The sequence below is a fragment of the Sparus aurata genome, chromosome 3, assembly GCF_900880675.1.
Source record: "Sparus aurata chromosome 3, fSpaAur1.1, whole genome shotgun sequence".
Taxonomy (NCBI): domain Eukaryota; kingdom Metazoa; phylum Chordata; class Actinopteri; order Spariformes; family Sparidae; genus Sparus; species Sparus aurata.
The window spans coordinates 6,920,348-6,940,224 of NC_044189.1; the positions used below are offsets into that span (position 1 = coordinate 6,920,348).

Sequence of the window (19,877 nt, forward strand, 5' to 3'; positions counted from 1 at the left end):
CTCTAAAAAAATCTTCCATATTATATATTATATTGCATTTAACTTTGATAGATTTGTAGTTATTCGACCTTTTAAGGTGGAATATGTAAGAAGTGACCACCTGTCGAATTACTTCTTTAAACGAACAACGTATCACAGGAGTAACCGCTAACTGTAGATGCTGTTAGCCAGTTAGCTCAGTTAGCCGTGCATCTAGTGGTCCAGACTGGGAGGCTCTAGCAGAAACACGTCTCCAGAGAAATGCTAACATTTGTGTTTGTCTGCTGGATATTCAAATAAGCTATATATATATATATATTGTGACAGTATGATATTATTTCACTTAAAGTTTGATGCACTGCCCACAAGCTATCAACGTTATGGCCACATATTCACAAAATCAACAGAAGCAAATATTCAGCTCCCGTTCACTTCCATGGTATGCGAGCTCAGCGACAAGTAAAACATTTGCATTTGTTGTTTGGCCAATAAAATGTCAGAGAGCGGTGAAAAATTACCATCAGTGCTTCCTGGTGAAGTAAAAAAAGGAAATGTGTTTTTCTATTTCATTAATCTGCATCTCTGAGTTCTGTAGTAGCTTTTACTCTTTGTTTACATCTCTTGGTCACATGACTCATCACATGACATCATGGAGCCTTGAGTCCTGATATGACAGCAGAGCCTGACTGAGCAGCAGAGGTGGTTCGAACTGTCAAGATTAGACGGGTTAATCAAAAATGGATCACGTATAAATTGACCTGTCTGTCTTTGTAAGACTGTCTGCTCTCAGATTGATAAGGCACTGGGTCAACTGGGATCTGTGTGTGTGTGTTGGGGGTGGTGGTGCTGCTTGTTGGTGTCTGGGCTCTGTTGCAGGATAATCCAGAGACTCTCTCTCTCTCATCCTCCCTCCATCGCAGCCGATCAGCTGGGAGTGAAGTCCGGCTGGATTATCTGTGCTGCTGCCGCTTTAATCAAACAGCAGCTAATGGTCTGACCGGCCACAAGGACTGAAGCTGCTGTGACCACAAAACACGGGGTAAAGTTCACCACTATCACCGCTCATTCATTCACTATCAGTTAATTATTGATCACAGCTGATTGATTATCCTTCAGTATAAACAGAGCCGTATACATCAGGAGCTCCTGACGCAACTCCACTGATCGGCATGGTGCCTCTGGCTGCAGACAAAAATTGAATTTACACAATTGAAACCTTGTGATTACGTGAATGGAGGTACAGCACAATGTTGTATGACGCAGCCTGTGATTATATGTAGTATAATCTAATAAAGACATTAAGACTTCCAGATATCAGTGAGGCTGCCTGCCTTCGGACACAGATTCATTGTACGAGTCATTCATGGGAAAACGTTTTCCATGAAGTGGAGTTTAATGGATCAGACTTTAATATATGACATCAAGCTGATTATACAATTTAGATTGTGGGGATTTGTCCAAACTGCACAGGTTAACTCCAGTTTCTGACAGTGGAACATCTTTAAGTTTGATTTAATGTTGAGTTTCAGTACTTGTTCTCCAACTGAGGGTAAGTCTGGAGGGTCGCAAGAGGATTTTTGTAAATGTAAAAAATGCCTTTCTATTATAAAGAAACTAAATCCTGAACGGTTTTCAACCTCCAAGTCATCTCCAATAATTAGACCTTTAATGTTGAGTTTCAGTACTTGTTCTCCAACTGAGGGTAAGTCTGGAGGGTCGCAAGAGGATTTTTGTAAATGTAAAAAATGCCTTTCTATTATAAAGAAACTAAATCCTGAACGGTTTTCAACCTCCAAGTCATCTCCAATAATTAGACCTCAATAAAAAACCCATAATGATCCGTGTTATAGCCTGGACTATAGAAGAACCTGGAGTTAAAATGTATAATATGGAACATTTAAGCATTAACTATACAAAAGCTTGACCTTTCTTATACATTTTGTTGAGTTGTGTTCATAAATTTTCCCCAAATGTTTTCAACAATGGTCATCAGAGAGGTGCTCAGGGTATCGCTGCATTACATTTGGTCACCTTTAGATATAACTTCCAAGAGTGAGGAAGGAAGTCAGCGAACATGACTGAATAATAGGGGAAACACCTTTAAAAACAAATTGTCTGTGATCATTTCTGCCGAGAAATGTGTATCAATTTTCATCTGCAATGGTGTTTTTTTGACAATGAAGCCAACAACTCCCATGATCCCACGCTACTACTTGTGTTTTTGTGCGAAAAGTGATCTTATGTTTAGGGTTGTCCCTGATTCGGTTGACTTTTGATTTTTTTTTTTTTTAAATACAGGCTGCATGGTATCAAGTGTGACATAACCTCCACATTTATTTTTTTTGCAATGGACAACACTAAAGCCATATGGTCAAATAAATTAAAGAATATGCTAAGTGAAGGAGGAGAGAGAACAAATACCGGCGACAACACTGCTGTGAGAATCACTGATCCTGCTTTTGATATTGATTATTAAAACTGCTCATTTTGATCAATTTTCCATTTATATCTGTTCTCATCTTTTGGAAGACGGAGGAAGAACTTCAAAACAGTTCAGTTGCCTCAGTGAAGCACTTAGATGAACCAGGACCCGGATGTGATTTTTGATCAATCTTATACCAGAAATGTTATCCTAGTTGACTCTACTCATTATTTTGTTTTCGGTCAGAAAGTTTGTATAACTGTGAGGGTAGATGTCTCTCCACATCATTAAATCCTAAAAGGACCGCTGTGTCCTCAGTGGTAGCTACAGCAAGAAAACTGACAGAAATTCAGCCATGAAACGGTCATTGTTTGTCAAATCAGAAAATAAAGGACCATTGAATATAAAAAGACTAGATGTTTTGTATTTTCTGTGCTCTTGGCTCCATCTTGTGGCGCTTCTCAGAGCCTCCTAATCCCATCAGTCTGAGTTAAACGCTGGTAATTGAATCATGGATGTCAAAACAGCGTCCACTTACATCAGCCTCTCGCGGAGTGGGTGCAGATGTCCCTCGGGAGCATTTACTCCCCAATCAATTTAGTGGTTTACTAAAATTAGGTCACCAGGTTAAGAAAATGGACTGTAGTTAAAAGCTGAACACAATACACCATCACCACAGCGGCAGAGATAACATTAAATCATTCACCAGCGGTCAATGAAGCAGCTGTGGTGAAGCTGTAAAGTAAATACTGATGGTCTGCTGCATGTCATCACTCACAGACAGACAGGTTTGAATTATTTGATGACTTTTTTATATTGCAAGCTCTGAGCATTAAGCCATTACTGCTTCAGACAAGTGGCACGGTAAGAAGGTTTATGCTCTTGTCTGTTTGTTTCTTTGTTGGCTGCTCAGCAGGATTACACACACGGATTTCCATGAATGGAGGATGGAGGATTTTCTTTTTTACATTTTCCGCTGTTTCAATGGCAATAATGCAGGATGTCTATGAGTGAAAAAATCAGGCAAATTGAGGTGGTTGGTATCTATGACGGAGGAGAATTTGATGCAGATCCAAATAAAAATCTGGATCTAGCAGATGTTTGATTTGATTTTGGATTCAATTAAAGGGGAATGTCGGGCCTTGGCAGAGGTATGCACTCTACCGAGTGTCATTCTAGTTAAAGGAATTGTACCAATGTTAGAAATTCGAGTATCCTGGCAACAGGACGTCAAAGCATATGACAAAGTTTTTCTACTTTTTGAATTATTATGATTTGTACAATTACTATAAGTGTATAAATATGAATTAAAACATATGCCTGTTAAACAATAAATGTACCTGCTAATTATTTGAGTAAAACCATAAACAAATCACACTCCTGTTAACTTCCGCCTTATTGTTTTCTCTCTTCCACATAACCGCGTACACTGAAAGAGAGACGAAGAAGACTACAGTGAAGGAAAAGACGAGAAGCAGAGGACAGTGGATGATAACATTTATTTGCAAAGTTGTACAGAAGAACGGGGAATAGCGGGATCTGATTTACTATACACATGAACAGAACTGCGGACAGTTGCGTGTTCCCTCATGGCACCTGGTCTGCCTTGCCCGAGTGGCAGGGCGGTGGCGTGTAGGTCCCCTCCTTCACCATCTTGTCACGCTGCTGACGGATGGCATGCAGCCTCGCGTGCTGCAGGGAGGAAGAGAAGGGGAGATAAGTGCTGAGGCAGGACAGGATGGAGACGCAGGGAGAAGAATAAAGTCATTAAAGAGAATGTTCTACATCCCTCCACCATTTGGATGTCAACACTATCGTTTATACCTACAAAAGAACTAGATGAACAGTTTTTAAACGTAGGTGTCTCTGTGTGATGTTGTCTTAGCCTGACATTCGTCTTAAATCAGCACTTCATCCTGTTTCTTCGCCATCATGTTTTCAGAGAACGAGACGCTGCTAAAAAGCAAATGAAGGAAGATCCTGCTGCTGCAGCACATTCGCAGTGGACAGGCGGTACATCTGTCAGTCTCTCTTCTGCTGACACACAACACCATCAAGTCTGACCTGAGTTCAACTCTGACAGTATTTAAAGGATTAGATGAGGCTGCTGTTTTTCTTTCTGAGTACAGTTCTGTTATTAATTTAAACTCTTATTAAAACTTTTTTCAACCCTTCTTAATGAATGCTCTCCTCTCCTCCTCCTTACAATCCCTAACACCAGACTCAATACAACAATCAGGCAGTTTTTTATAGCTTAGGTTTACAGAAATGCTAACATATTAGATATTAAGGCTGATTAAGCTGTTGGGAAGCAATTACATCTAATACTAGGATTAGTTCACCCCAAAAGTGAAAATTCAGTCATTATCTCGCCCCAATGATGATGGCAAGGTCAAGTGTTGTAGCCTGCAGAACATTTCTGGAATTTAACGTCAGAACAGGGACTTTTTTTTTAAACCTTACAAAACAACAACAAAAACATATTAAAACATCCATTTCACAAAAGGTCACATTATCAAACATAAAGTGCTGCTAAAATCAGCTGATGTCAAAAGTCACAAGCAGTCATTCCTCTGAGCTCCAGGCTGCTGCCATCCCAGTACTGTTCACAGCATGTACGCTCATGTCTGCTGGTGTACTGATTCTTTTTTCCACTCGAGTGGCAAATTATAGCGAGTGAGCTCAATTCCAACATGGAAACAGGACACAATAACTGACAAATAAATTACGTGTCAGTTTCTTAACTACGACCCAGCAGTCAAAACTATTCAAAAATACTAGTTTTCACACCCGGACACTTACTGTCTTCTCCCTGTGCATGCACTCGTAGAAGTCCTCAAACTCGACCAGGCACTCCTTCTTGGCGCGGGTCGCCCCGATGCCGTGGGAACACTCGACCCACTCCTTCTCAAAAGCATGGCAGCGCGCCGGCATCTTAAAAGGCTGCTGTCCGCTCTGCAGCAGCAGCCAGTTGTCCAGGTTGAGGCCAAGCCGTTTCTGCAGGTCTATAATCGGCATGATGCTAATGCGGAAGAATGGGAAGAGACAGAGGATGAGAAAATGACGGGTGGAACAGGTCAAGTCAGAGGGAATGTAGATAAAGGGGAGGCAGAAACATTTGCCTCGGCACTAGAGGTGTTAGAGTGGAAGAAAAACGATATATATTAATTTGTTTATTTGTTAGCTGTGATTTTCTCTGCTAAATATGGTCCGCCATGTGGCTTTAACTGGCTAGACTAATCATGTGACAATGGCTGAAACACATCTGCATGTTTTAACTAACATCAACAGCCAATAGCCATGACGTATTAAAGACTTTTCAGCCAACTTCTTCAACAACTGCTACCTGTGAGAAATGTTCTCAATAAATCGCCAACTGCATATTTATTACACGGGACCAGAAAGTGCTTCGGACGCAGCAGTGTGTAAATTATGAAGCACCACATTATTCAGAGTAAATAACCAGTCTGCACTTCCAGCACTTGTTGCAGTTTCAAAGAAATGTAATATTTTCTTATTTAATGCAAAAACTCAAATTGACTGAAAAATGGTATGATCGAAACCATACAACAGGTTACTACCTTTTCTAGACCCCTTCCTTTAAAACTGTAATAAAGAAAGGCTTATAATGTGGGGTTATAAGGTGGGACAGTAGTGTATTTAATTCAATCATGTAAATAATAATTTTAATTGTGTCTTCCTTCTCTTAAGATGTTCATTTGATGTTTAAATGAGCTTTTCCTCATGTGTGTCTGCATGTATGTGTATCCATGGATAGTGTGATGATGGGACCACTGTTTGCAGTGGTGTAATTGTCTTTGTTTGTGGTGAAAAGCACAAAAAACCTGCTATTATTATGAGCGATGCAGAATGATTCATTGTGAAGCAGTTAGTGAAGGTCTGAGAGCGGCAGCCTTTCCCAACTCGCTGTGACATTGAAAAATGATAACAGCTAAAACAAATCTTCATCTTTCTGGACATGATGGTGTTTGGTAAATTATAACTACTAGACAGAAAAATGTGGTGGTTCACTGCTGATACAAACGAGAAGTTATTCAATATGACAGGACAAAAAGACTTATAGTTTTTAACTATGTAGTTTTGGAGAATAAATTCAGAACTCAGAGGTAAAATAAGGACACTTGTTAGAAGCTAGAGACGTGACAGGCTGCCAAATTTAAACAAAGTAAAACAGTATGAAACTGTGTGGAGAGTTTGTTTATTTAGTTTGTTTAGAAGCAAAGAAATCAATCAATAAAGATATTTCTCTTCTGATTTAAGTTCTTCCCACGAAATACACAGTGCACATTTAAAACTAACATAACTCGTTTTCATTGCTGTCCTGGCTTGTCAGGAATCAAAATATAAAGAGTATTGTACCACTGTTGTATTACAAACGTATATGCGGATGATATACGAATCAATTCAGCAGGGCATTAATACAATCATTAAGTAAGATCACTGCTCGCTATTCCTTGTTTTCTCTCCAGATTTTAGCCCTGAGATACTCAAAGGATTTACATGCAAAGGATATGTTACTGGCAAGAATGTATTATTTAATATTGTAGCTATTATAAAGCTCCAGTAATCTCTTCCCTCCGTTATTTACTAACCTAACCTCACTTTAACATTAGGCAGCTAGCAAACCGTTAAGTTCTAGCTAGCGCTTAGCTAACCACAACAGCTAGCTGGCTAAACGGCTCTGTTAAAGAAATAAACAGCTCTACGATAAATCTTTCCATATTTGTCGCTATGTAATATAAATCAACATATATATACATATGAGCTACAACCGTTGTCTAAATGTGTCCCCTGGTCAGACGTTTGATAAATTCATGAGTCTCCTTCAATGACAGTCTGTTCATGCTAACCACCGGCAGCTGTCATTTCACTCCTTTTAACAAACTGGAACTATTTTCAAACAATAAATAAATCTACACTGTGTTAAATTAAGAAAAGTGCTTTTAAAATACCGACATAAAGCAGAAAATATACGTATTTACCGTGTTTTGTAGGGCCCACTTTAACCTTCCTCCGACTCCACGCGTTCCGCTTTACGTCTGGCAACAATACGGCCGTAAAGTGACAGAAAGTGTCGTAAAGAGACGCGACGGTGCTTCTGGCTGCTTAACGGTGCAGTACCGCCGCCTACTGGACAAGACAGTGAGGAGGTATTTACCAAAGCACTGCCAGATCTACAACTAAACATGCCAACATATACACATAAACATATAGTTTAATTATATTAAATCAATATTTATTGTCTTTATGTCTCCCCATGTAGATTTTCTAATGCAGCACTGCCATAATTTATATTTACATGTATATTTTCATTTAATCAATTCATTTATTTCTTCATATTATGGTTGATGCCCTTCATTCTTCTTCTATCATGTTTTTAAATCTGTGTAGATATGACACAAATATTGCGTTTTTGAAATATATTAACCTGAATAACAATCTTCACCTCAGCTGTAAAAATAAAACATATAAGTTGTCTACATGCAATTTTTAGGACTGTCATCAATGTTTCAATTTTTTTCTTTCAAAACGATTAAATTGTTTATTTCAAGCATTTATACGATTTGGTTTTTAAGATTTTTTATTATGTGTTCGGACCTGGGAAACTTTAAGGGGCACTATGTGGAATTTCTAACTCGTAATTTTAAATTTACAACATTAATGAGGTAATAATACAAACTCTGAGGTATTTATTTGATTAAGAACTATATAAACAAGCTGTTCAGAGAAAAAAAAGGTCTCTAAAACGTGGTTTGGAGCTAGAGAAAGGTGGCAGGGTCCGCCAAATATAAACAAAGTAAAACAGTATGAAACTGTGTTGTCCTTTAAGGTCAGTTTGTTTATTACGTCATGGAAAACATGGAGTCATGGAGTTTCAATAAAGAACTTTCTGATGGGTCATATTTTACCAGGTGTGTGTCTTTTGTGAACAGTTTAATATTAATTGCTCTAAAGTTTCTAAAGTTCTGAAGTACTGGAACAATTTCTCTTAATAACATTTTTCACATTTTCACTAATTCTCAGTAAAAGACTGCAACACTTCATGAATGATTTCTGTCACTTTGTAGTTAATAAAATGATGTCTGACAAAAAAAACACAACAGCTTTCACTTTTCTTATAAACTAGATAAATAAAAAGACTCCGAGCTTTTGTGCAACATCAGATTGTGTTTATTTGTTTTTTTCCCCCAAAGGTCCACAAGTTGTCTTTCACAGTCCTGCATGTACAACCCCACACAGGGCGGGGCATTAACAGTGACAGGAAATACACAAACAATATAATAACACTTAAATATTGCTATCTATATACTCTAAAACCTTTTGTCAAATAAGGACAGGACCACCTGTGGTCTTAATGGGACGTTTCCATGAACGCTCACACATCATCCGTGGTACATTCGTGTGTTTTCTCACAGGCAGGCAGGCAGAAACGAGTGATAAGTGCAGACCAAACAAAGCACTGCCAAGTTATATAAGCAGCTAAATCCATAAAGCTACTCTGAGATGAGAAAGGTTCCCATGTGGATTCCTCGCAGATTAATCGGAAAGCCTGGTAGAAAACCTTTTTTTTTTTTTTTTTTTCAAAACTGAAGCACAGAGGTGATACAAAGCTAAGAAACAATTCAAGCTAGTGAGTATGATTAAGAAAAGCTTATCGGCATCAATATTTGAAGTGTTTGGCTCCAAAAGCGAAATGAAGTTGATTAAGAAAACATGAAGAAAATAAGATGATTACAGTCCTCGGATCAGAACTTTGATAAAACACAGTGGATGCCCTTAGAAATGACTGAATGATAAAAATGACGATGATGTTTTGGAACCAAACCCTCTTCAGTTACATCCAACATAAAAGGCCTTCTGGTAGGTGATTTTATTTTGGTTGTACCACAGACTTTTGTTTGCAAATGAAGTAAAACTCATTCATAGCAACAGACGACGGGTCGCAAAAAAAAAAAAAGAAAAAAAAAAGTTAAATAGGATAAATTCAGATAAAGTGCACGAGTGCTCATTCAAAAACAAAGTGGGACGAACAAATACATTCATCAGAAGTCCATTTACTCAGTCACACGCACGCGCAGGCACACACACAATGTTCAAGTGGGTCAGACAGCCAGTTAACTTGTTGAAAACAACACCAGTCATCTCTGTGTGTTTGTGTGTCCAGTCACACGACACACACACACAACACAACCAGCCAGTGAGAGAGTTCTGACAGTGAGCAGAGAGCAGCAGGTCGAAGCAGGAAGTCAAGCGCTCAGTGGTGAAATCCTTTGTTGAGAAGTCAAAATGATTCCAAACTTTCTCTGGTTCCAGCTTCTCTGATGCTGATTTAATTTGCTGATTATGATAGTAAAGTTATTTTTGTACTTTTGGTGAAGGAAGGAGACCTGTGTCTGTTTGTTGGTTTGTCAGCAGGATTACACAAAAACTACTGAACTACATAAACTTTAGTGCAGATCTAGATCAAGGGATGGACCCAGGATATTTTTACACACTCTCTTTAAGTTTGTGAGATAATGAGAAAAATAAGACATTCTTGGATCTTGATTAAAGAAATCAGGCGTATGTAGGTGGTTGGTATCTATAAGTGAGTGAGTTCTATCGAGTTTGATGTTGGATTTGGCCTGATTGAACAAAAGGAGAGTTTTTTTTTAAATTAATTTGTTTGGATATCTGCTTTTCTGTCACATTTCACCTTCAAAGTTAGATGTGAAACAACTCCTTGGTGAAACTGCTCACAGACATCTAAAAAATGATGATGGCCCGAACTAAAGGGCAGATTGGAAAAATATTAAAAATAATTGCACGTTGTGGCTCTAGATCGAATCCATTCAAACACCGCTAATGTGACTCACAAGTCTTTTTTCTATCTATGGACAACAATAATTATGACGTGTGACCCCAACTGTTAAAAAAAGAAGATGTGGACAATAGGATTAAGGACAATTCAACCACTAAAAGCACCCGACCTGCTGCTGAACACTGGAAGATTCATTGTTCTGATGTGATCTGCTGCTCGTTTAAAGTCTGTTGCTTGTTTCTTTTGTGTGAAATGTAACGTGTCATTTTGGTTTGGAGTTTCTTTTTTTGCTCTTTTATCAAATCTCGATGATAATCCATAATGGTTCAAATAAAGGTTAGAAAATGATCTATATTTATTCGATCTGTTGCCAATATTTTATTATTACTGCAATACACATTTTGTTCTAAGTCTAAGTCAGAAGTTGCACTGCTGCTTTACTGTGTAACTTCAGATATCAGGTTTTTAAAAAAAAAATGTTAGTGTGTTGACAGTTTGAGCACCAGAGGACTGTGGTTGGTTTCCACATTCAAGCATGTGTGTTTTAGTGTGCTGCCTACCTGTTTGATTGAAGATTTAATTACCTATTGAGCTGAATATTGTGTAAAAAAAAAAAAAAAAAAAATTCCAGCAGACTTCTGGTTCCTAAATTTTACAGATTAACGTCATACTTTGAATTTATATAAATCTCTCGGTGGATTATCTGTGAAATAACAAAAGTCTGTTTGTGCGTTTCAGTGCAGAACAGTCGGTCAACTTGTTCTAACTGTTCAAAATGTCCAAAGTTAGTGTGAAGAAGGTCGAACACGGTCACTGACTTGAATCAATTAAAACAGCTTCTCTCAGTGCATTTCTCTGCAGAGTTTTCTGGCCACGTCACTGTCGGAACTCAATCACTTATTTCTGTAATTCAAAACACTTTTTTTTTTAAATCCCAAGTCCTCCTCCTCCTCCTCTTCCTCCTCCTCTGTGCAGGGAAAGTGAGATTCAAGTGCAGCTTCATCCTCTAGAGTAAACTTCCACCAGTGTAACAGAAACTCACTGCCCTTTTTAAACCGTTCACACAAGGCATGGCTCATGCAGACTCATGCACACAGCAAATCATAAAAAGTTCAAGGTCATCTGAATATAAATAGAGGAAAAGAAGAAAAAAATAAAGCCACAACAGTTGAGTACAAAGTCCACATTCACTCACACATTGTTATAAACATGCCCCGTACTCAGAAAACAATCCTCCTCCCTCTGCTGTGCTTGGTGACGTTTCACCGTATTTCATAATTTCAATTTTGCAATATTTCTTGTGGAAAATTTGTACGTCTTTTTGTTTCTTTTCTTTTCTTTTCAGTTCATTTCATTTTTTTTTTTATCTTTTTTTTTGCTTAAGTAGCCAAGGCATTTTGCACCAAGGAGTAAACAATAAATCATTATCTTATAAATCTCAGAGGTAGAACCCTGACAATTTACTCAGTGAGGAGATTGACAGGTAGATAGATAAGACAGACGGACCAAAGTAAACCAACGCTGTCTGTGTTTAAGACGGTGTCTGTGGGGTCGCAGAAGCAGCAAAACGAGAAATGGCGAAATCAAAAATAAAAAGCAATGAAGTAAAGGAGAGCTCAGATGGAACTGTTGTGGGATTGGTTAGTTTTTTTTTTTCTTTTTGTGCAATCCTGAGAGCAGAGCTTCTCTCAGACGTAGAGGATGACGTTGCTGTCTGCGGGACAGTGAAGGCCTTCGGGGGGGTTCAGGGCTCGGCAGGAGGGGGGCTGGGGCTGCTGGCTGGCCGCCAGGTGACAGCTTTTCGGGTGCGGGGAGTCACAGTCGTCGGACGTCAGCTCTGCGATGTCGTCTGATTGAGTGTCCGACATCTCCAGGTCGCTGCGGATGCTCTCCGGCTGAGCCAGGGTGACGTCTCGGAGCCCCTCCCTGATCGACGCGCCTGGTGACAGTCCCAACGCAGAGCCAGACAAAGCCCCGCCCCTTCTGGAGCTGCAGTCCTGAGGCTCCTCCCCTCCTGAGACGGTCGCCATGGCAGCGGAGCCCGGTGGCGGGGTTAGGTCCTCTTCGCTGGTCAGGCAGAGATGGCTGGGTTTGGTCTCGATGTCCACCTGGATCTCCAGGTTGGTGCACTCCCTGCAGAGACACGAGACGTACAGTTAGTCAGTCGCAGTGTGACGCTTTTGAGTAAAACTCTCCACGCAACCATTCAGAAAAAATCTTCATCTTGACAACCATGTAAGTAAATATAAAATGTAAGTAAATTTTAATTGGCTTAAATGCTCCCACAGTATTTTAAAAACAGGAACTGTGGCTCCGCTGTGATCCCTACATTTCCTGGCAAGTATCTGCTGAGTGAAGCTGCCGCCGATGTACGGAGGGATTTCTGCAGCTTTAGGCGTCGCTCCAAATGAGACAACAACGTGAGATCGTGGCAGCGAGCTGCCAAGTCATCAGATTAGTTCTAATTCTGTTATCTCAATCACATCGCGTCCAAATCAAATCTGACAGAGCGACAGACAGACGCATCCGCGGCGTGACAACTAACGAGACTCTCTGCGATAAAATATTTCAGGACAAAGAAAAAGTAAAGCGTCACCTGTCAGGCAGTGTGTAGGAGGAGATGATGGATCCGGCCATTCCACGGGTGCTGGCACAGTCGCTCCCTGCTCCCAGGCTGCCTGTCTCCCTCTGGGCTGACTCTTTAGCCAGCTCGCCTGCCTGCACCTCCAGCCTGCAGGAGGACAAACCATCATGTTAATCGCTGACCATTAAACCATTCACACGGACCATGACTTGTTTGTTGTGAGGTGTGTGTTCAGAGTCCGGTGATGCTGGTGCCCTAGTGCGATATCTAAATGTCGTTGAGGGAAGTGTGGCTGTGCAACTTCATCTCCTCTCCTCACCTGCTGTACTTGGCGTTGCGGGTCCCCAGGGCGCCGCCTGCCAGGGTGTTGAAGTGTGGCGTGTCACCCAGAGCCCCGGGGGCCACAGAGAGCCCCTCGCTGGGGGAGGTGGTGCTCAGACCGCTGACCGCTCCGTCCAGACTGCTCTCGCCGAGGCTCGGGGACTTGAGGGCTCGCCACGCGTCTGCCACTGTAGAAACACGCGGGGAAAGCTTGAATCATCAGCGCTGTCTTCACCGTTTTCCATGTGTATTTCTTTTGGCTCTTATTTAAAGTAGTAACTGTTCAGACTGAAGGCTAAATAAGTCGATGAAGCAAAAATATAGTCACAAAAAAGTCTGTATATCGGATGTGATTGTGAGTGAGTATGTAATTGGAAGACGTTTGGCGTCCTCACCTGTGATTGGACCGTCGTCCTCATCGAAGTCAATCCGCACACCTCGCCCCTTCCCTCTGCTGACACCACAGCCGCCACCTCGACACAGAGAGATGGGCACCACGCCGTACACGTAGGCCAACATGATGGGCACGCCGATACCTGAAGAGCGAGAGAAACGGAAGCAGTTTAACACCTGTTCAGAGGCGCCGCAGGAAGAAGTGTGTAGAGATGTTTTATTTCCAAATTATGAAGTGATTCAAATCTGCTTCTGTGAAATGTATCTGTCTGGTTGTAGCTGTCCCCAAGAAGCATGAATCACTCTGTATTCTTCATTTAGCATTCAGTGGAGCGGCATGTCTGGATGCAGATCAACAAACTGTGCTCGGTTCTGTTCTGCCGTCAGCCCCAGAGAGTCAGAGAGCGTGACGGGTGACAGATGACGGTCCGGTCGAGTTTCTTACCCACGCTGACGGCTGCGATGACCGGGGCGGTGATGATGGACAGGGCCACGCCTCCCGTGATGGCCAGGTTCCTTCTGTGACGAGACGACTTCTTCAGCTCGTAGTGGGCATGGATCTGCAGCAAAGGAGAGAGACAAAGAGAGACGATTCAAACACCTGGAACACCTCAGAGCCGAAGAAGAACAATGGCAGGCTTCTTTCTAGAGAACAGAATCTGTGTCAGAACTTGTCACAAGCAGACGAGGCCGCAGCGTTTCCTGAAAAGATTCAGTTAGTCATTGTTCGACTCGGACGACCGAATCTGAGAAACTCCTGAGGCAGGTTTTAACACGAAGAAGGCAAACGTGATGGGACTGAGCTGCCGGCTTCAGTTTATCTCACTAGTTAACCACGTTCAACACGTCACACGGATCCTGAGAAAGATTACATTAAAACATGCTGTTTCGCTGTTCTCCACAAGAGAGCGCCATAATATCTTACAATGTCTTTTTATGCCCTTCCTATTGTAGTTATTTATAAGACAACTGCATTGTAGCACATAATACAACAGTGTTACTAGCTTAAAGTAATGACACAGCCATGATACGATGACATTCATCTGCAGGGTTAGGACATTTAAACATCCCTTAAGACGACTATACTGTAATATTAAAGGGATTTTAATATCAAAAGAAACCAAAGGCTCAAAAAACTCAGTTTCCTAAAGAAGATCACTTCATGGCCCTCACTTTACTTCAGTTGCTGTAAGCCTCAAATAAATACCTCAGATTCTAAAAGATCAGTTAGAGTGTCGATGTAAAACCTTATCGTCAAAATTAACCTTAAGAATTAATGACCTTCAGAAAAATCTTACAAATGTTTTAATAACTTCGAGGCCTTTTATTTAGCTGATCTGAGGACAGAACTCCTTTTTAAATCTTCCTCTGTGTCACAGCGGTCGTTGATGTGAATGGAAACTTCTTTAGAAAGAAATGAAAGTGCTTCCTGACATTTAGAAAACTTTCAGCACCGTGCCCCAAAAAAAAAAAAAAATGAGGACAACATACTGAAACTTCGAAAAAGGGCTTTTGTTCTGTAACGCTGTAAATTCCAGATTGTCATCAGAGAAGGACCGTGACAGACTGTCTGAGTGTCGCCATGACTCTGTGGTTTCCACTTCTGGTTTCTCCAGCCGGGTGTGGATGAAGATAAACTTTCAGTGAACTGAAAATAAGGGTTAAAAAAAAAAAAACCCAAGGTGTTAAACATCTTTGTTAGCTGCAAAAAGAGGAAGGATGAGGGGAAATGTTTTCATGGCGTGCGTTTCTGATGTTGACAGACTGTATAAATAAAAAAAAAAGAGGCTGAGGAAACCTGTGATAACGAATAATGACTAATGTTTCATATGCACTTTATCAGTTCCTCTTTATAAAAGGTCTCCTCCAAAATCTTTTATTTCTATTTCCTTTTTCACGGCTATTTCAGAAGTATATCCTGATTTTAGAAAGTCAGATTGCTTTACCAAAACTGAAACCCTTAATTTAGTTGGTTACAAACAGACAGTTACGTGCCTGCACTTTGCTTTAAGCTGTGTGTTTTAAAAAACGATGAATGGATTAGTCAAGTACTCAATGAATTGCCAGCTACTGTATTTTAATAATCGATTAATCAGTTTGAGAACATTTTTAAGAAAAGAAACAAAAACATTCTTAAACGTGAATATTTTGTGGTTTCTTTACTCCTTTTGGAAACACTGACTGACAACAACAATACAGTTGTTTAAATCTCTGTTTTTTTAATTCCATCCTGAAACCCTGACCCGATCATTCCAAGGTTAAAGCGCTGCACTCTTTCCTTGAGATTCATTAAACAGTGGCTGGAGCTTCTTCTTCTTCTACCGTTTCTCACCTTGCGGCCGACGTAAACAGGGATGCCGATGACCATGGCGGGCACGGCGATGCCTGCGATGAGGGTGATGCCGACCGGCGCTCCGATCAGGGTGCCCAGCTGCCACAGAATCTTCTTCTTCCTGCTCCAAGGCTTCTTCCCCCAGAAGGTACAGCCGGATGGACTGATGGTGACGGAGGGAGACACAGAGGGATGGAGTTGGTTTCCAGTTACACGTCTTTAAAAGGCCGCGTACGGAGCCGACGCAAAGGCCGAAACAACAACTGTCAGTACCTGAGGTAGTGCAGGTCGGAGATCTCCTTCATGCAGAGCCAGCAGAACTCACAGCCGCACACGGCGCACGTCATGTGGTTGCAGCTCCCATCGTTCATCTTGATGATGTAGGCGCCACAGCGAGGACACGGCTTGATGTCATCAGCTGGGGGGAAAAGAGAGAGAGGGAAACACTTAGTGACATCGACTGTAGCTTCAAACTTTATGTACACATGTGCGGGTGGTATCGATCTGCGCATCACTTTTTTAAAATCATGTACTAATCTTTCATCTGAACGCATCAACGATAGCTTCAAAACAGCAGAAATCCAGAAAAAATCCCCTGAATGCACAAGACTCCAAATAAAGGTTAAATATTGTCGGTGAAAGAAAAACTAAAAGCTCTGCAATGATCCTGTATAGATGCTTTATTCCCCTCTCTCCCGTTGGCAACAAAAATCAAACCTCATTAGAGTAATGGGTCGGACAATTGCAGCGGTTTGTCCTCTAATGCATTTTAACGGGAGAGAAAGCCAAGAAGCCTAAAAAAAGACCAAACGGTCAATTTACTGTGTGTTTGAAATCTGGACGCTCTCTGCTCTTTAAAGGGCATTTTGGCATTTTATATTGAGGAGAGGATGGCAGATCTGTGTGTGTGTGTGTGTGTGTGTGCGTGTGTGCGTGTAGGTCGTTGTTCTAGTTGTTAGTGTTTGTGTGTATTCTGTTCTGCTGACATGACTCAACACACTCTCCTTTCTCTCATGTTTTCCATCTCTCCTTTCTTTTTTTTTGCTCCACTCCTCTTATTTCTCCTCTCTCCCTTTGTCTCTTGTACATCTGCCTCTATCCAGTTCACTAAGCAGACAGACAGACAGACAGACAGGCAGACAGACAGACAGACAGACAGACAGGTAGGGAGAGAGGCAGAGGTCTGGAGTTTTTCATGAGTCACTTTCATCCTCCTGGACTGTTGTCAGTTCCTCTGAACGCTTGGCAGAGGGGAACAAACTGGAAGTGGCGAATTAAGACGAGAGAGACAGATAAGGGAGAAACCGACCGAGGACAGCTGGAGGGATTTAGTTAATAGACGTTTTAATCAAAATGGAATTAAAGACACACACATGTAAGGGATGTTTGCTCGCACACGCTCCGATGTGCGGAGAGATTTTTGTGTTGGCGTCATCACCAGAGCGAGCGTGTGAAAGGGACGACTCGACAGTTCAGGAAATACCGCCGCTTCATTTATTTGCAGAGCGCGGCCATGTTGGGAGAGAGTTAGCTCGGCTAGTTAGTCCAGCCAACAGTCCAAAGAAGCAAATTCATCGACCATCAATATACTATTCGATTTGTTGACTAGTAATCGCAACTTTACTACGAACTCCGTCTTCCCAGTTCGCTGATGATGTTTTAAAGCCGAGTAGAGAAACACGTTTCAACGTTTTTCAAAGTTTCAACGTGTCACAGTTGAGCTGGAAGAGTTTTTCTGAAGTATATTTTTCACCTATTATTCTCAACACTGCTGAATATAGTTCTGCTTTTTGCATGAAATAAATGTGGCCTGGAGTGATGCTGCTGTTACTCCGGTTGAACCACTGAGGTAGATGAGTTTCCACTGACTGAAATCTCACTGTAAAGCTCTTAAACATAGCGCCATCTGGAAGAAATGTTATGGGGACTTTTTGAAAACACTGTGTGACAGGATGCACAGAGAGGAAAAGCTGTGAGACATATATATTTATTTATATATATATATATATAAACATAGTGTCTCATGCTCTGTTGAACGCTGCACACTTCACCCAGCGGTGCAAACATTGGGGAGTCGCTACAACAGGCGCGAGACGAGTCTGACTCAGCGCTCCGACAGACGGAAGAGGCTGACTTGATAAAGGCTGACGGAGACAGAGACTTCTCAGAGGTGTGAAAAATAATTTCAGGGCGGAAATGCTGGGGGAGAAGATCTTATCTGTCTGTTTATGTCTGCGCCGAGCACACACCCTTGCACAGTGTGTGTGTGTGTGTGTGTGTGTGTGTGTGTGAGGCTGTATCGCCAGACTGTGGTTACTTCTGATCCAATTACCCTCCAGGGAGGGCTGTGTGTGTGTGTGTGTGTGTGTGTGTGTTTGTGTGTGTGTGTTTTAGCTCCTCACCTGGTCCCTGCTCCTGTGTGTAGCTGGGTGAGTGGTTGCTGTGGGTGTGCAGGGATTGCGCCCTCTGTTGGCGGGCCGAGTCGCAGGTCTGGTTGGGATGCCAGGCCTGCTTGCAGTGGTAGCAGAACTCGGCGCCGCAGCCTTCCCTGCGACACACCAGCCTGGGACAGCTGGCGCAGCCCGAGGCGATGACGGCAAATCTGAGAGGAAGAGACAGAAGAAGAGACGGGGGTTCAATAAAGCGGCGGCAGAAGAAGTCAAACAACGAAGACGGAAAAAAAAGATGAAACGCTCTGAAAGACTGTGAAATAAGAAAGTCAAACACAGGCACATTCAGTTGTTACGGCATTTCTTTTAATACGGATTTTTGAATCGAAATCCGTATGTGATCCCTTTATTTTCCCGTCCCTCTCCTCCCAGTATGTTGCATGTTACCTACACCTCCACATTCATCCAGCTGCTCATGCTCACATCCTCACACATACGCGTCTTCATCTCAACCCAAAGCTTCTAACCTCCGGACAGTACCATCCACAATCAGTATGTTACCAATTAATTACCAATTAATTACCCAAAAGAAAGAAGGGAAAAAAAAGCACACTGTGAATCAACAAGTTGGCTGCTCCACATCTACCAGTCTGAACGTCTGCCTGACATCAATATGCAGAAATGAATCAACGGATTGATGAACAAGTCTAGCAAAGCAGGAACACAACATGTGGGACCAATAAACAGATCCTAGGACTGCACAGTTTTGTAAAAAATATATAAAATCCTGATGATGTGATTTTTGTCGGGTTCTGAACCAAACAAACGTGGCTTCTGCCGGATTTGTGTGCCAGGACATCTCTGCAGAGCTACACTGCTCCATCACGAAACAGTTCTCCACACATTTCACCTTCATGGAAACATTCACAGCTCCTCGTGACTCGGCAATGCCGCGGTTGAGAGCACGTTTTGATTAATTACGCAGCCCTCCTGGATTCCCAATTAATCTGGTGGACGTCGGGGATGCACATTTGCGCCGCTGCAGGACTGCACGTTGGCCCGACGACGCTAATCTTCGAGGAAATGGTGGCTTTCAGACTCTAAAATGGATGGAGCTATCGTGTTAGCTTAATTGCACAATCCAAATGAAATGACTCTGCTCTGGCCAGAGTCTAAACTTCCCCACAGAAAGAGATGCGTCACCGTTTGCAGAAGGTTGTGAGTAAACGTACAGCTGAGGACTGATGTTTAGTTTCCAGTTATTGGACAGAGTGAAATTTTCACCTGATCATGGCGCTATATAAAAAAAATTATGGGATCATCAAACTTATAACAATTGATCCTGAGGGGGGCGTGAATGTCCGTGCCAAATTTAGTGGCACGACATCCGTCCACATTTCAGTTACGGCCATAAATATCAACCTCAAGGCCGGAGGAGAAGTTCGAATCTGTCTCTGGGAGCCGAGGATGTCGTCACCAAACTTCATGGCGGTCTAACAAATAGTTTAAAACATATTTCTACTCTTTGCTAACAAGATAATATAACAACATATATTAAAGCATGCTGGTTAAAAAGAGTTTTCTGAGTTCCTAAAGTCTAAAATCAAATGATTTAATATGACTTTTGCTCCACG

General features: G+C 41.6%; 2 protein-coding genes and 1 long non-coding RNA gene across 3 annotated transcripts in view; 1 reads left to right on the top strand and 2 right to left on the bottom strand.

Annotated features, from left to right (window-relative positions):
• Window positions 1-4,580, top strand: part of LOC115578383 (uncharacterized) — a 6,285-nt gene extending 1,705 nt beyond the window's left edge. Inside the window, exons 2-3 of the long non-coding RNA XR_003983435.1 lie at window positions 900-1,018; window positions 3,838-4,580. This is a non-coding gene — a long non-coding RNA (uncharacterized LOC115578383). The remainder of the gene's footprint in view (window positions 1-899; window positions 1,019-3,837) is intronic.
• On the bottom strand, window positions 3,882-7,540 carry ndufs5 (NADH:ubiquinone oxidoreductase subunit S5). Its single transcript, XM_030411329.1, has 3 exons — window positions 7,405-7,540; window positions 5,204-5,423; window positions 3,882-4,093 (listed from the first exon to the last, which is right to left on the bottom strand). Exons 2-3 carry the CDS (start codon window positions 5,417-5,419, stop codon window positions 3,989-3,991), a joined length of 321 nt encoding a protein of 106 aa, XP_030267189.1. The 5' UTR covers window positions 5,420-5,423; window positions 7,405-7,540; the 3' UTR covers window positions 3,882-3,988.
• A 1,035-nt stretch (window positions 7,541-8,575) lies between these two features.
• The window catches only part of rnf19b (ring finger protein 19B), a 36,864-nt gene continuing 25,562 nt past the window's right edge, over window positions 8,576-19,877 (bottom strand). The window contains exons 3-10 of the mRNA XM_030412411.1: window positions 18,256-18,455; window positions 16,127-16,271; window positions 15,854-16,016; window positions 13,967-14,081; window positions 13,524-13,664; window positions 13,127-13,316; window positions 12,820-12,954; window positions 8,576-12,356 (exon numbers count right to left, since the gene is read on the bottom strand). Of these exons, the coding sequence (XP_030268271.1) occupies window positions 11,912-12,356; window positions 12,820-12,954; window positions 13,127-13,316; window positions 13,524-13,664; window positions 13,967-14,081; window positions 15,854-16,016; window positions 16,127-16,271; window positions 18,256-18,455 (1,534 nt within the window). The 3' untranslated portion in view covers window positions 8,576-11,911. The remainder of the gene's footprint in view (window positions 12,357-12,819; window positions 12,955-13,126; window positions 13,317-13,523; window positions 13,665-13,966; window positions 14,082-15,853; window positions 16,017-16,126; window positions 16,272-18,255; window positions 18,456-19,877) is intronic.